Source organism: Mesoplodon bidens (genome assembly GCF_964165515.1).
Source record: "Mesoplodon bidens genome assembly, chromosome: 1".
NCBI classification, from domain to species: domain Eukaryota; kingdom Metazoa; phylum Chordata; class Mammalia; order Artiodactyla; family Ziphiidae; genus Mesoplodon; species Mesoplodon bidens.
The window spans coordinates 63,681,160-63,697,984 of NC_138176.1; the positions used below are offsets into that span (position 1 = coordinate 63,681,160).

General features: G+C 43.1%; 1 protein-coding gene across 1 annotated transcript in view; it reads right to left on the reverse strand.

Annotated features, from left to right (window-relative positions):
* Positions 1–367: 367 nt before the first annotated feature.
* The window catches only part of BST1 (bone marrow stromal cell antigen 1), a gene marked incomplete at its 5' end in the record, with an annotated part of 28,708 nt that continues 12,250 nt past the window's right edge, over positions 368–16,825 (reverse strand). Inside the window, 3 exons of the mRNA XM_081249570.1 lie at positions 368–882; positions 10,860–10,919; positions 13,960–14,046. Of these exons, the coding sequence (XP_081105696.1) occupies positions 777–882; positions 10,860–10,919; positions 13,960–14,046 (253 nt within the window). The 3' untranslated portion in view covers positions 368–776. The remainder of the gene's footprint in view (positions 883–10,859; positions 10,920–13,959; positions 14,047–16,825) is intronic.

Sequence of the window (16,825 nt, forward strand, 5' to 3'; positions counted from 1 at the left end):
ATTTATCCATAGTTAGTTACTTTTTATTGCTGAGTAGTATTCCACCATATAGATATACCAAGGTTAGTTTATCCATTCACCAAATGAAGGACATTTGGGCTGGTAAACATAACTTTTCCTATTTGAATGATATTCCATCCTACAGATATACCAAAACATATGCAAAGAGTTCCCTATTAGTAGAATGTTTAGTTCTCCCTCATTATAAATAACCCTTAACTGGACATCATTATACATAACTCTTTGCCTACCAAACATGTATGAATACACTTATATAGTATACATATATTTGAAGCTATCAACAAATATGCAGTGTGCCCTGCTGGTTGTATAAGAAAATATAAAAATATATATATACAGTTCTACCAAAATTTTCTTAAAATGTTTGCTTATATAACAAACAGTCTGAGTCTCAATATGTTGTATCATTATGAAAATAAGAAAATAATAACTAGCTTTAATTCTAATGCAGTAGTTTTTTTTCCCTGTGCTGCACAATAGGTTCTCATTAGTTATCTATTTTATACATAGTAGTGTATATATGTCAATCAAATTGTTAATGCAGTAGTTTTAACCGGTTAAATAGAACTAGCTTAATTTCTGAAATCCTGACCGTGTATATCATTCAAAACCCATTTCAGGACATTGTTTTCCCAGCAGGAAGCTTCTTTAGGCAATGGAGTCACCTGATGTACACAGAACAAGAAGGATGACTGGGCAAGGACAGGTTTCAGGACTGCAGGCTGCTTAGGGCAACATAGCTGAGTTCCTAGTTATTACATCTGAGCAACTGAAGCCAAAGCCACTAAGAGAGGAAAGACAAAGCTGGCACTTTGTTCTGCATAAAGGGACAGGGCTTCTCTCTGAGTAGATGTTGCTGCCCTGCAAATTAAAAAGGAAATAGAAAAAATGTCAGTATTGGTGGATGACACCTACTTTCAAAAACATATATGCACACTGTGGAAAATTTAAATAGTACATGGGACTTCCCTGGCAGCGCAGTGGTTAAGAATCTGCCTGCCAGTGCAGGGGACACTGGTTTGATCCCTGGTCCTGGAAGATCCCACATGCTGAGGAGCAACTAAGCCCGTGCACCACAACTACTAAGCCTGTACTCTAGAGACCATGAGCCACAACTACTGAGCCTGCATGCCACAACTACTGAAGCCCACGCGCCTAGAGCCCATGCTCTGCAACAAGAGAAGCCACTGCAGTGAGAAGCCCGCACACTGCAACAAAGAGTGACTTCGGCTTGCCACAGCTAGAGAAAAGACCACGCGCAGCAATGAAGACCCAATGCAGCCAAAAATAAATAAATAAATATAAATAAATAGTACAGAAAGTTACAAAGTGAAAAGTAAAAGCTCCTTAGCTTCCCTATTCCCACTTTCCATAGAGAATCATCCTTGATAGTTTTGACTTGTCCTTCCAGGAATGCGATACACACTCCCCACACACACACTTGTGTGTGCACACACACTCCCCCCCCACACACACAGACTCACATATCCTTTTATCTAAGTACAAGTGGAATCTACAACTTGTTTTTTCACCCAACAGCACATCTTGCACATACTTCCATATCGGTACATGTGGAGTTTATTCATTCTTCCTCATGGGTGAATTCTGATTGTATGGATGTACCATAAAGTTCGCCAAGTTCCCTATTGATGGACATTACATCATCACAGTTTAACTGGTGAGGAAAAACCAGTCATGACGTAAAGACACTGAGAGAGGATCTGGCCAAAATAGGGACTCTGGTCATAGCAAATAGGGTCTGACCACCAGATTTTTAAAAACAGAAATTACTGAATTCTTTGAAAACAATTAAAAAACAAACTTTTAAAATTATGAAACAATCTGAGGTTTTTATTCCCTGGATCCTGACTAGTGGCTGGGGTCCTTGAAAGTTGCTTACTCCATGAGTGCTGTTTGCCCCTTTTTTGCTAAAGGAATCTCGAGCAGCCCACAAATTTGTACTAGGGCTCCTCCTGCTGGACATTTTCTATAATTGCACTTCTAATTCAGTTAATGTTCCAGACAGTTCTTTCAAAATTGATTAGTGTTTTTGCTGTTAAATAATTAACCAATTAAGACAAAGACAAATTTACTTTTACTTTTTAAGAAAATAACACAGAACTAAACACAGTAATAATGAGTCTCCCTTCGTCTTTTTCCAGTTCTCACTCCCTTCCCTTGCCATTGGGAGTTTATCTTAGATCTATTTCTATCATTTACATCTATTATCATGCACAAACTGAATATAGTTTTGTTTTCTTTCACTTTAGATGCCTGGGTCCACTTGTCACATTTTAGCTTAAGCTTTTCGTGTCACTGTGAGGCTTTGCTTGAGGGTGGTGTTTATGCAGAGAAAAAGCACATTATTTGCGGTTACTTTGGTCTTAAAAATTAATTCTAACTATTAAATTTATAAATTCAAAAGCTTGACTTTCCCATACACTTTTCTAGTTAATTTGTGAATAGTATTCTTCTAATTAAAAGCCTAGTCAACTCTGATAATAACTTTTAAGGGGGCTTCACAATTATTCCAATTTCCTGAATATTTTAAACTCAAGTTATTTTAGGTTAAATTATTTTAAACTTACATTTTAAAACATTACATTTTCTTTATAAAATATTTTAAATGACTTTAAGTGAGCAAAACCTTCTCGAATACTTAATTCTAGTAAATCTAATAAATGTATAAAATTTAATCTTAATTCTCTTAAACATTCCAGTACTGATTGAAAACTTAGTAAAATTCTCTTATAACTTTCAACTAAAACTCCTAAGTCTGAAATCATTTTTTTTGTTTAAATCAGTTATTTAATAGTTACACTTATACTGGAATCACAGGGCTATTCCAAGAGCTATTCTTAAATGCTAAACTCTCTAAAATGTTGTAAATAAATTAAAATGATGTAAATAAATTAAATATCAAAAACTACAGATTGTTCCTAAACTTACCAGAAAAATAATGTGAGTCGGATTCTAAACTTTTGCAGATTCAAAGTCTTTTACCCCACTATTCATAAGCAAGTGAAATTTGCCATCCCACTTCTGTGGCCTAAGGCCAGGGCAGAGCGGGGGAACACATTTTGGAGAGAGAATTCAGGCCAAAATGGGAAATCTGATGTTTTCCCTTGACCCTGACTGACACAGCGAACCCTATGTCAGTAACATGAGTACGTCTGTTTTCTCATATCCTCACCAATCCTGTAGATTATCCATCTACTGAATTTTTGGCCAATACTATAATCTATAAGCATACAAAGTTGTTTTCTACATGTTTTTCACTTTGTGAGAATTTTTCCATATTGCTGCATGATTATCATGATTATGGTTGTTTCACCTTCACCCCCAGCTTTATGGAGATATAACTGACATAAATCACCTACCATTGTTTTTAATGGCTACATTCTATTCCATGTAGTAAGTAAAACCCTTTGATGTAACCATTCCCGTACCCTTGAATATTTAGCTCCAGCTCTCAATGTTTGCACTTCTGATACTGCATTAAAAAGAACTGTTTGTGAACATCTGTGAGCATGTAGATTGAATCTATATTTTGAATCATGTCTTTAGAATAGGGTACCTAAAGTCTGACTTAGGTCAAAGATTATGAATATTTTTATAATTCTTGATACATATTATCAAGTTGTTCTCCCAAAGCATTTTAGCAACTTACAATGCCATCAAGCATTGAATAACATCTTTAAAATATTTTTCTGCTATTTTTTGTTGTGGTATGTCAAAGAAGTTGAGGTGGAAATTGCCCCTTATTGAATGTGTAGTCCATTATTATTAGATCAATAAAATAATGTTTCATATTTGCCACTGGTGGTTCCTCTTCTGTAAAATATCTACCAGTATTCTTTGCTAAATCTTTTTTTTTTTTTTTTTTTTTGCGGTACGCGGGCCTCTCACTGCCATGGCCTCTCCCGTTGCGGAGCACAGGCTCCGGACTCGCAGGCCCAGCGGCCATGGCTCACGGGCCCAGCCGCTCCGCGGCATGTGGGATCCTTCCGGACCGGGGCACGAACCCGCATCCCCTGCATCGCCAGGCGGACCCTCAACCACTGCGCCACCAGGGAAGCCCTGCTAAACCATTTTTAAAGGAGATTAGTAGAATTCCTTCCAAAGTAATGAAAGTGGAGAAAACCTCGGCAAAGCGTGAAAGAGGGTTTTATTCTTGACGTTCAATGGACTTGGGAAAGAACTGTCATAAATAAATCTGTTCAACAGTCACTGAAAGAATGCCCAAAGAAGAAGAACAGGTCAGGGACTATAAACCTCTTACTTCTCTGCTGTGGTGTGAACCCCAGAAACATCTGGAGGCAGTGTGGTTCAGTGGGAAGAGCAAGGACTTTACACACAGACAGACCTGGGCTCCACTTCTGCCTCTAGCCAGTCCTGAGTGACTTTAAGGGGTCACTTAACCTCTCTGAACCTCAGCATCACTAATGGCGATCAGACTGCCCACCTTCCAAGAATGTGGTTGGATGCAATGAGATGATGACTCCAAAGACCAGGTTGACAGGCTGACATGTGCAAAGTGCTCAGAAAGACCTGAAGACTGGTGAGGAGAGCTGCCCTCATTCACCGTACAGAGCCTGCAGCAGGGGAGGGAAAAGCAGGCACCGGTGCCAGGGTGGCCCCACTTGCCTATTTTGGGAACAGCAGCGTAGGGTGCAACAGGTTTTACAGGAAGGAATTTTACACGATCTGTATCTGCATAAAGTTTACAGTCTGTTTAAGGAGACAGAGTAAAACCAGAAAAACCTAAGTTACACAGTGACAATAAGGACACTTACCTCTCCAGACCTTATGAGGCGCCCTGCTCACTGGAGAGTCTATTCTATTAAATCCCCCCAACAACTTTATTCCCCTTTTTTCCACCTACCTGAGCCACAGCTGGATTCTGTTTCTTACAATCAAAATCTGGAACTTCTACACATGCTGCCCCTGGTCACTTCTTATAGGACAAACTCTCACAGGACCCGTGCCATTCCCTTCAGTTGCCCAGCCCCTTTCAACATCCTTTGTCTCAAATCTATGCCTCCCCAGGGTAGAAAAATCAATCATGTGTTCACTCATTCATTCATTCCTCAGTGCCTACCAGGCTGCAGGCTCCCTCCTAGGTTCTTGAGTCACATTCATCAGTGAACAGAACAAGGAAAAGCCCCTGTCCTCCTGGAGTTGATGTTCTAACAGATGGGAAACAGGTAATAAAAAACAAACTTAACAAACAAATAAGTCAGAAGATGATAAACAAACACTATAGAAAAGAAAAGTGGAGCAACATGAGGGGGTTTGCAGAGCCAGAGTTGACGGTGCAGGCTGCAGCTTTAAACATGGAGGTCAAGGTTGCCTCAGGGAGCTGAGATGTGAGCAAACACAGTGAGTGAGTTGGCCACATGGGGAAGGACTTCCGGGCAGAGAAAACAGCGACCAAGGCCCTGTGGTGGGAATGTGCTGTCAAGTCCCAGGAGGTCACTGCGGCTGAGTCCCAGTGAGGGAAGGGAAGAAGAAAAACGTCGGAGAGAAGTGGGGCTGGGGGTCCTGGGCAGGCTGTTTGGCTCTTACTCTGAGTGATGTGGGACTGACTGCAGGGCTGTGAGCAGATGAGTGACGTGACTGAATTTTCAAAGGACTATTCCTTATACTATGTGCATGTTTGAAATTTCCCTAATAAACAATAAAAATAAAAGGCTAACTCCTTAGTAGCTGGGTTTCAAAGAGGCCCAGTGGCTCAGACCAGGCTGGTCACAGTAGATGATGGGATTTTCCATTAATTTTGTAAGTTGAATCAACAGGATTTTTTGCTGAAGGGTGAAAGAAGGGAAGGCATCAAGAATGGCGCTAAGATTTTAGGAACAGGCGTTTGGAGATTTTTGGAAAGGTGGGTGTTACCATCAATTGAGACAGGGATGTATGGGTAAACCAACTGAGGGGTGTATTAGTTTCCCATTGCTGCTGTAATAAACTCAGTGGCTCAAAACACCACAGCTTTATTTATTCTCTTACAGTTCTGGAGGTCAAGAGTCTGAAACCAGTTTCCCGGGTTAGTCAAGGTGTCAGTGGGGCTGGTTCCTTTTGGAAAATCTCCTGAGGGGAGAGTCTGTGTCCTTGACCTTTATCTCCCTTCAAAGTATATCATTCTAATCTCTGCTTCCATTACCACACTGCCTTCCCCTCCTCTTGAACCAAATCCCCCTCTGCCTTGCTCTTATAAGGACACTTATAAGTGTTACATGCAGGGCCCACCAGGATAGTCCAGAATAATCACCCCAATAATCTCCTCAAGATCGTTAACTTCATCATATCTGCAAAGCCCCTTGTGTAATATAAAGTAAAATCCACTCATTCCAGGAATTAGGACCTGCATATCTTTGGATGCCATGACTCAGCCTACCACCGTGGGTAAATTCAGTCCGGTTTGGGATGTGTTGCATTTGAAATATCTATTAGACATCAGAGTAAACTGCTGAATATACAAGTGTGGCGTTCAGTACAGGGCCTGGACTAGAAATACTCATTTTGGAGTCACCAGCACACAGATGAGATTTAAAGCCGTGAGGCTGGATTTAAAGCAGAGATTCAATTTTCCAACCTCCCTGGAGTTAGAGCACAAACACGTGCCCCAAACTCTGCCAACCATCTGTACCCACATCTGGGTATAGCTGTGGGCATAGTAGATTAAAACAGCAGATGCCACCGAGGCTTCATTCTAGCTGGGGGTGCCCTGGCACCAGCTCTCCGAGGCAGCCGTGGCAGACATTCTAGAAGGAGCATCCAGGCATGAGCATCATAGAAACTCTCTTCGGTGTCTGTGCCCAACAGGCTGCAGGCGGATCTCCCCTAGGGCAGTTCTGGGTGGGACTTTGGCATAGCCTCCAGCCCTGCTTTTCTGGCTCTCCCAGGAAGACTCTGAGTGACCCAATATCCTTCAACACATCCCATTTCTGCTGAGCTACCTGGATCTGGTGTGCGATGCTTTGTGATTATGAGTTTCGACCAACGTGCTCCTTACTTGAACTTCAGGAACTTGAAGCCTGCGCCTGGGTCCAGGCTCTGGGGAGTCTTTCTAGTATCCTGTCTAGAAGGGAGGTTGGGCGCCGTCTTCACAACAAACCCATGTGGCAGTTTCCATTATTTCAGTCTTGTAGATGAGAAAAATGTCAAATTCAGGTCATCTGACTCCAACTGCATTGCTCTCACCATGGCCAAAAGGGTCAGTGTCCACAGGACTGTGGGCAGGAAAGCACAGGGTGTCTTCAGGGAAGTGGATCCAAGCCTGCAGTGAAAGTTTGCGGTGGGGAGCAGTGGGTGGTGTGTTTAGAAGGAGGTTCTTATAACCAGGAAGGCCAGGCCAGAAGTTTAGACTCAGTAGCAGGGAACGTTGAAGGTTTCTGAGCAGAAGGGACAGGAGAGTGGATTTCGTTCCCAGGTGAGGAAAGTGAAGACCCAGGTACACAGACTGTTCTTTACTTCCTGTGAGAGGACTCAAAAACATGCGTGCCTAATTCACAGAGAGTGAACAGCAGAGAGTGGGAGAGGACTTAACCTCGCCAGCCACCCTGGGACACATGCTGGTGTTGGTGGATCTCTTATCCCAATTTCTAGTCAAAAGAGCCAAACAGTCGCCAGGGTGAATTCTGGAAACCTCATAGACTTGCTTCAGACCCACTCACTGGCTGGGTAGTCTTTTCTTGGGCAAATCCTTCATTATCTTCTCTAAGCCAGAGTTTCTACACCCCTGAAATGAGGGTAACAGAACCTATCCGTACCGGTTCAGATATAGGTTTGGTTGCTGTTGAAATGACCCCAAATCCCAGGGGCTTAGACAAGACAGATGTTTATCTCTCTCTCCGTAACTGTGCAGGCTGATACTGTGTTTCCATGGTACGGGGTACCCAGCCTCCGTCTATGGCATGCTCTGCCATGCCCAGTGAAGGTGGCTCATCACCACACCTTCTAGGTCCATACACCAGCCAACAAAGGGGGAGGGAATGAATGTTCTTTCCTTTCAAGTCACCCACATCACTCGGCCACAGAGGAAAGAGAGGCTGGGAAGTACAATTGTTATTCTTGGCAACCATGAGGCCAACTAACATTCAAGCGTTCTATTACTAAATGAAGATTGGAAGAAGAGCTATATGGGGATGATGAGCAGTCTCTCTGCCTGTCTGTCTGTCTGTCTTTCGCTCCCCTCTCTGTGTCTATCTAATGGACTAGTTAGAAGGATGAACAGAATGTTCTATGCAATGCACACAGCACAGCCCCTGGCATACAGTTGATGTCCAGCCCAGATTAGTCTTCTTCTCCTTCTAGATAGAAAAATGGATCCTACAGACATTTATGGAGCACCTACTCTGTGCAATTGTGATGACACACACAAAGAGGAAGTTCATGCAATCTCTAAGTCGAGTGTTGGAGACAGATGGTGAGGAATGAATTACAACATGACTGGAAAGAGGGAAGCGCTGTAGTTGGGTTGTGCACAAAGTCAATGGAGCACAGAGAAGGGAGTTCTTACATCCACCTGCAGAATCAGGAAAGCCTTACAGACAAAGGGACATTTGGAGTTGGGTCCTTAAAGGTACATACAATTTTAGCAGATAGGAAAGGAAGGGAAGAGAACTCAGATGTTGGCATCAGAAATCTTCCTGCCAACACAAATCAAAACAACAATAAAGGGCTTCCCTGGTGGCGCAGTGGTTGAGAGTCCGCCTGCCGATGCAGGGGACATGGGTTCGTGCCCCGGTCCGGGAGGATCCCACATGCTGCGGAGCGGCTGGGCCCGTGAGCCATGGCCGCTGAGCCTGCGCGTCTGGAGCCTGTGCTCCGCAATAGGAGAGGCCACAACAGTGAGAGGCCCACGTACCGCAAAAAAAACAAAAAAACAAAAAAACAATAAAGCATCATGTTTTATCCAGAAGACTGACTAAAATTAGGTATAGATACAGGTACAAGTACAGATAATACCCAGGGTTAGTGAAGAAGGGGAGAAAGGGGCACCTGCCACATACTGTTGGTGGGAGCGCACACTGGGGCAGCTTTGTTGAAACATATCAAAATTCAAACTACAAATACATCCTTTGACCCAGCAACTCCCTTTCTGGTAATCTTTCCTACACAGACACTTGAACAAGAGCCCAAGGTATGCAATCAAGGATTATATTTCAGCATTGTTTATAATAATAAACAACTACAACCACAACCTACAACTAAGTCAGCCTATGACTGAAAAATGGTTAAATAAATGGCGAGTGGCCATCCTACAGAATACTCCGCAGCCACTAAAAGACGGAGTCAGAAAGTACGCACAGACAGAAAAGGATGACGTCCTTATATCGTTAAGTGAAAAAGGGCCACAGCAGAACAGTCTGTCCAGCATGACTGCTTTTTGTACAAAAACAGAAGCAAGTAAATAAATGAAAATAAGACCAAACCAAAAACAAATAGATGAACAAACTTACATCTCTGCCTGGTAACATATGTGTATGTGTGTGTACTGGGATGCATGGGAGGAGGTGGACCAAAATGTTGAAAGAAATTACTTTGAGGAAATGGAAGTAGAGGGAAAAGTCTTCATCTTATTCACTGTTGATGATAGCTAAACACTGGAAACAATCTAAATGTCCACCTATGGGCAATGAGTTAAATAAATCATGATGTGCGCACACAACAGAACACTACAGATAGGAAAACAACACAAAGACACTCTTATACGAAAAAAGCGCGTTGCAGAATCCTATGTATACTATCATTTATACTAATAGTATAGGGCTTCCCTGGTGGCACAGTGGTTAAGAATCCACCTGCCAATGTAGGGGACACGGGTTCGATCCCTGGCCCGGGAAGACCCCACATGCTGCGGAGCAACTAAGCCCATAAGCCACAACTACTGAGCCTGCGCTCTAGAGCCCGTGCTCTAGAGCCCATGCTCTGCAACAAGAGAAGCCACGACAATGAGAAGCCCACGCACCACAACGAAAAGTAGCCCCCGCTTGCCTCAACTAGGAAAAGCTCATGCACAGCAACGAAGACCCAACACAGCCAAAAATAAAAACAAATAAATTAATTAATTTAATACATTAGGATTGAGAAATGTAAACCTTACCACTTAAATGGAGTCAGGAGGTCAGAAGGGGGAGCTCTCATGCAGTGCCACTCACATCAATTACAGGAAGAATTACAGAATTACAGACCCCAACAGAATCATCCACAGGAACAATCATCAATCATCAACAGGCCACAGCAGGAGAGATGTACACTGCATCTTCTGTAAGAAATCGACTACCCCAGCAACTCAGCCAATGAGAAACTGTCATCACCTTGAATTCTCACTTTTCTCTGACGGACTTTCATTCAAAACACCCCCTCCCAACTTCCTCCTTTTTCTCTATAAAATAAAGTTCCTCTCTTTCGTTTATTGGACTTGTCTATGGTTTTGCTATAGCCTGCTTGTCCCGAACTGCTATTCCCAAATAAACCCATTTTGCTCATAACATAACTGTCATCTCTAAGGGCAACAGAAATAAGTTTTAATAGGTCCTCCTGCCACCCCATTCCCAGCCTTTGTGCTGAAGCTGAGGCATCAGGGCAGCCTCTGTTCTGTGGTACATGGCAGGGGTTCATTCAGCTCAGCTGCACAGATGTTCAGCAAACCTGCACCAACCCAGCAGTTCAGAGATGCAGAGAAGTGCAGTGCAGAAGTACCAGTCTTACTCTGCAGCCAGACGTTTTAGGGGGTGGGTGTAAAATGAGATTGCGATCCACCAGCGTTCTATAAATAGTATGGACTGATTATTTTGGGGAAGCAAGGAAGTTGGGTTAAGGCATTCACTTACGAATTTAAGGCACAGTCAGGATGAGTGCTGTGTTGCACACACATTAAGAGCTTCACTGGTCTATAAAATGAAAAGAAGTAATATTTAAGGGATTATTTAAATGACTTGCATTCATCATACATTTATGGGGGGGCCTGCAAGGTACTGGAGATACAAAGTCTTTGACCTCGAAGAACATAGTTTCTTTTTAAAAATATTAGCCAGTATTTATTGAGCACTTACTATGTACCAAGAAATCTGATTACATATTTTACATAGATTATGTCATTTAATCCTCACAACAGCCAAACAAAGCAGGTACTATTATCATCTCCAATCTACAGTTGAGAAAGCTGTCCAAAGGCACTTGCTCAAGTTCTCACAGTAGCAAGCTGTGGAGCTGAACTTGAACCTCCACTCCAGAGCCTGAGCATGGAACCACTTCTGTAAGGATGTACAATTTTGCTTGGAAAAACCTCTTGATAAGAATTTTGGGCAGGTTGGACTCGAAGCACACAGGTGATGTCTGGTGCCCAGGCTTCAGCGAAGAAAGTTAAATTGCTCTGTACAGTAGAGGTAGAAGATGTGGGGTCCAGGCAGCCAGGAGGGAAGGGAAAGCAGCAGTGAAGACAGGAGCCAGGTAACAGTGGGAGGAAGGCCAAAGGAGGATCTCTGGGTAGGGGGACCAGAAGGGACTCTGGAAGAACAGGAAACACGTTCGGTCTATGGCACGCTATGTGACCCCTCCGTAGGACTCCCTACTTCTCAGTCTACACTATTCAGATATTTTTTACAAGAGTAGTTTGTTATTGCTTTGTTATGCCCCTCAGAAAAGATGCATTGAGTTTCACTGAGTCTGGATGAATACAGCGCTAAGCAGAAAACAATCAAGAGAAAAGAGAGACTTTGGGGAAATACATCGCCAAAATTTGCAGGGATCCTGGGGAGAACTTTCAACTGCCACAGGACAGAGGTCAATGTCACCTGAATTTTGAGAGGCATCTGGCTTGAGTTTGATTTGTTAACCTTGTTCGCTCTCCCATGTTAAGCCTGTTGTTATCGCCCCTGGGCTCCCAGGAGCAATAAAAACCGTACCTTAACACAAAGAGAGCCCAAGAGCAGTACAAAAATGGGAGCTGGGAGGCTGAGCCAGGCAAGGGAGGAGCCCTGAAACCAGCTTTGGTGGGGGAAACTCGAGCCAGTAAAAGCAGGCTGAGACCCTGAGGCTCACAGCCTGTTAGTCAGGAATGAGACCCTGGCTAGGCTCCCACACTTGACCTGATGACTTATAAAAAGACAGCCTCCTCGGGGGAGGTCCTGGACCAAAGCAAAGGGGTCGTAACTGTGGAATTTTTAGCCATGGTTTTCTCTACCATTGAGCTGTTTTAGAGTAAGAATTATCTTTTATTTAATTTATTAAAATCTGATGCCTTGATTAAGAATTAGAGTTCTATAGTAGAAAGAAAAGAGGAATCTTCAGGGCCACTCAATGCTGGGTTCAAATTTCAGCCCTGTCACTGAGTGGTGACCTTTGGGAACTTGCGCAACCTCTCTTAACACTTAATTTACCCATCCATGAAAAGCGGATATTTATATAAACCTTAAAAACAGACAAAACTAGGGCTTCCCTGGTGGCGCAGTGGTTAAGAATCCACCTGCCAATGCAGGGGACACGGGTTCAAGCCCTGGTCTGGGAAGATCCCACATGCTGCGGAGCAGCTAAGCCCGTGAGCCACAACTACTGAAGCCCGCACGCCTAGAGCCTGTGCTCCATAACAAGAGAAGCCACCCCAGTGAGAAGCCTGCGCACCGCAACAAAGAATAGCTCCCGCTTGCCTCAACTAGAGGAAGCCTGCGCATAGCAATGAAGACCCAACAGAGCCAAAAATAAATAAAATTTAAAATTAAAAAAAAGAAAACAGACAAAACTAACCTATGCTCTTACAAGTCTAGAGAGTGGTTACTACTGTGGGCAGGCAGGGAGCCTGAAAGGGAAGCCAAGGGGAGACTAGGGGTGCTGGTTGTGCTCTGTTTCTTGATCTACATGCTGGGTACATGTGTATGTTGAACTTGTGAAAATTCATCCACCTGTATACTTATGGTTTCTGCATTTTTTCTGTACACAGATTATATTTCCAAAAAAGAGTATGTGCTTTGCTTTGTTTTCAAAAGAGGGTGATAACAACACCTAACTTGAGAGATTCCTGAGAGCATTAGCAATAATAGATGAGTAAAATGGTACAGCTTCAAGCTGTGGAAAAAGAACAGCTTTGAGGGGCTTGTTCTCCTGGGGAGTCCAGAGTAGGGGGAGACCCACACTTCCAGGGGCTTTGCTCAGGTGGGATGGTTACCTGATCCATGGAACTTTTGAGACAGCAGAGGGCAACAGGGCCACCTGGACGGTCACGGGCACTGGCAAAGACTGCGGATGTAACGTGCACCCTGCCCTACCCACAAACGTTTGGGAAAGCCACTAAATCCCTGCAGTGTTGGACTCCAGCCCCTAAGGAGACAAACACGCCTGTAGACTCAGGTGCCGACATAGAGAGAAGAAGGAAGCAGCAAGGTGAGTAATTCCCAGTCCAGGGGAGGGCTTTCAACTGCTGCAGGGATTGAGCCAAATTTACCTACATTTCCAAGTATCAGGAATGCCCTGAAACGATCTCTGATTATACGTATATAAAGTGCCTGTCCCATAACGTGCTCAATAAATGGTAGCTATGATGATTTTCCTGTTGGTCCACAGTCACCATGCATCTCTCTGTAAGTATCTCAAACTCCACCTTAGCACATGTCATGCACAGTGTGGCATCCAGAGATGCAGGGACCACAGTCCCTGTTCTCAGGTGATGTACATGCAGTAATCAAGTGAAGAGAAAACTAGACATACACAAATGACAAAGGGCTGCTATCTGTACTTTAGCGTCATTAAAAAGGACTCTGGACAGAAGTGGGTGGGAGCCAGGTGGAACCCTGGCCAGAAGGCACTCCCAGTCCCCACACCCAGTGACAACCCAGAAGGCACAGTTCCGTGGGCTTTGGAGCTGACCTCCGAAAAACCTTTTCGGCAACCCTCTGCTCCTCCTTTGAATATATACACTGACTATAACTTGCCACCTACTTGTAGTCATTGATACAGCTATACTGGAAACCCATTTTCTCCAGTCTCTCTTCCAGGATTTTCACACTGCCTTCTCCACAGGATTCCCTGAAACACAAAAACATAAAAACTATCAAAATAGAAGGAGAAGAGGATGGGGGGAGCTGTTTCTGTGTTAATCAAAAAATATTTTGACCGTGTGCTCCCTAGATGTTCTCCTCTCTGGAGAAATACGTGGCAAATTCTCTGGACCCCAAAAGGCTGCCAGCAGTCAAGCCGCGGGTGCCCAGAACGGGGTGCTCTGAGCTTTCAAACCTGCCCGAAGTTTTGCAAGTCACAGGCCTTCGGAGGGCTTCTGCCGACGCATGCGCGGTGCTCCACAGGACTCATCACAGCCCCGCCCACCAACGCAGCGCTGTGCTTGTGCGCCGAGCCTGACCAAAGGTGAGTGCCAGCCTGTTCAACCCAGAGTGTATTAAGTTAAGCTTCAAATGGAAACAAAAACATACATGTCAAAAATATGAGAAAACGTAGATAAACAAAAGGGAAAAAAACCCAAATCTCACATCAGTAGAGATAACTGCTGCTAACATTTTGGTGTACATCATTCTAGACTTACAGTATATTTATTCCCACAAGACTTTTAAAATATTACAATGTGATTCTGCTGCCCAACGCATTTTGTAATATGCGTTTGCCCATGTCTGTGTATATACATATATACCTCTCTGCCATTATTTTTAATTCCTGCCTGGTCTACCTTACATAATCAGAACACAATTCATAAAAGCAGTCGCCTCTTGTTAAAGACCAAGGTTTATTCCTATATTTCAATGTCATTGACACTACAAAAAAACCTTGTTGAAGTTTCATTCTCATGCACATGCTTAATTATTTGCTTCCTTAGCATACATTCCTGAAAGTAGGTTTCCTGTCACCGAGGTTTTGAATGCTTTTTAAGGCTTTTGATGGCACTGCCACACTGAACCCCATGTTGACCACCCCAACAGAGTATAAGATGTCTATGTCCCCACGTTCTCAACAACAAGGATTCTTGCCCTCCCGACGGTCAGAGTTAAGCAGGGGGATTGATAAAGGCAGAGGTGGGTACAACACTGCCAGCTGTGATGAGTAGGTATGTTATTCACCTTGCAGACAGGATCTGGCCTCAGTTTACCTGCAGTGGGAAGGTGAACAGCCTCCCCACTATAAAATTAACAGAGAGGGAGTGTACAGGGAGGAAAAGAGCCATGGGAGGAAGTTTTCACAGAAGTGGAATTCTAGGCATTACGGGAATGAAGAGGGTAAGGTGTTGAGTGACATCATGTTTTAGAACCTTGCCAAAATCTGGGACTATGTCCTTCTCTGGGCCAAGTTCACTACTTAGAATTTTTTGGTAAGCAATGACATGGAGGTTTCAGGACACCTAGACACAGAGCTCAGTCAATAGGTTATTTAATTTTTTTTTAATAAAAGCAATCAAAGCAGTGCTAAACACAATTAGCTATCAGCCATGTGATTTTTCACTCTCTATGATTTTTTTCCCCTAAAATCTGAGCAGTTTGGGACCCCCATTTTCTTAGCTCATGACCTGCACCTCCATCCTGTGGCACAGATGTGGACAACCAGGTGTTCTTACCCCTTTATCATCTCTCCTGACACAGAAATAATGGGCTGAGATGACAATGAATTGCAATTTCCTTATCTCATTAAAAACAGATTCAAAGAAAACAAAAATAAACAAATGTGACCTAATGAAACTTAAAAGCTTTTTGCACAGCAAAGGAAACCATAAGCAAGACAAAAAGACAACCCTCAGAATGGGAGGAAATATTTGCAAATGAAGCAACTACAAAGGATTAATCTCCAAAATATATAAGCAGCTTATGCAGCTCAATATCAAAAAAACAAAAAACCCAATCCAAAAATGGGCAGAAGACCTAAATAGACATTTCTCCAAAGAAGATATACAGATTGCCAACAAACACATGAAAGGATGCTCAACATCACTAATCATTAGAGAAATGCAAATCAAAACTACAATGACACTTTGTTATAAAGCAGAAACTAACACACCATTGTAAAGCAATTATACTCCAATAAAGATGTAAAAAAAATAAAAAACTACAATGGGATATCATCTCACATTGGTCAGAATGGCCATCATTAAAATATCTACAAACAATAAATGCGGAGTGGGTGTGGAGAAAACCTCTTGAACCCTCTTGCACTGTTGGTGGGAATGTAAATTGATACAGCCACTAGGGGGACCAGTATGGAGGTTCCTTAAAAAGTTAAAAATAGAACTACCACATGACCCAGCAATCCCACCACTGGGCATATACCCTGAGAAAACCATAATTCAAAAAGAGTCATGTACCACAATGTTCATTGCAGCACTATTTACAATAGCCAGGACATGGAAGCAACCTAAGTGTCCATCATCAGATGAATGGATAAAGAAGATGTGGCACATATATACAATGGAATATTACTCAGCCATAAAAAGAAATGAAATTGAGTTATTTATAGTGAAGTGGATGGACCTAGAGTCTGTCATACAGAGTGAGTAAGTCAGAAAGAGAAAAACAAGTACCATATGCAAACATGTATATATGGAATCTAAGAAAATAAAAATGGTTCTGAAGAACCTAGGGGCAGGACAGGAATAAAGACGCAGACGTAGAGAATGGACTTGAGGACATGGGGAGAGGGAAGGATAAGCTGGGAAGAAGTGAGAGAGTGGCATGGACATATATACACTACCAAAGGTAAAATGGATAGCAAGTGGGAAGCAGCTGCATAGCACAGGGAGATCAGCTCGGTGCTTTGTGACCACCTAAGGGGGTGGAATAGGGAGGGTGGGAGGGAGATGCAAGAGGGAGGG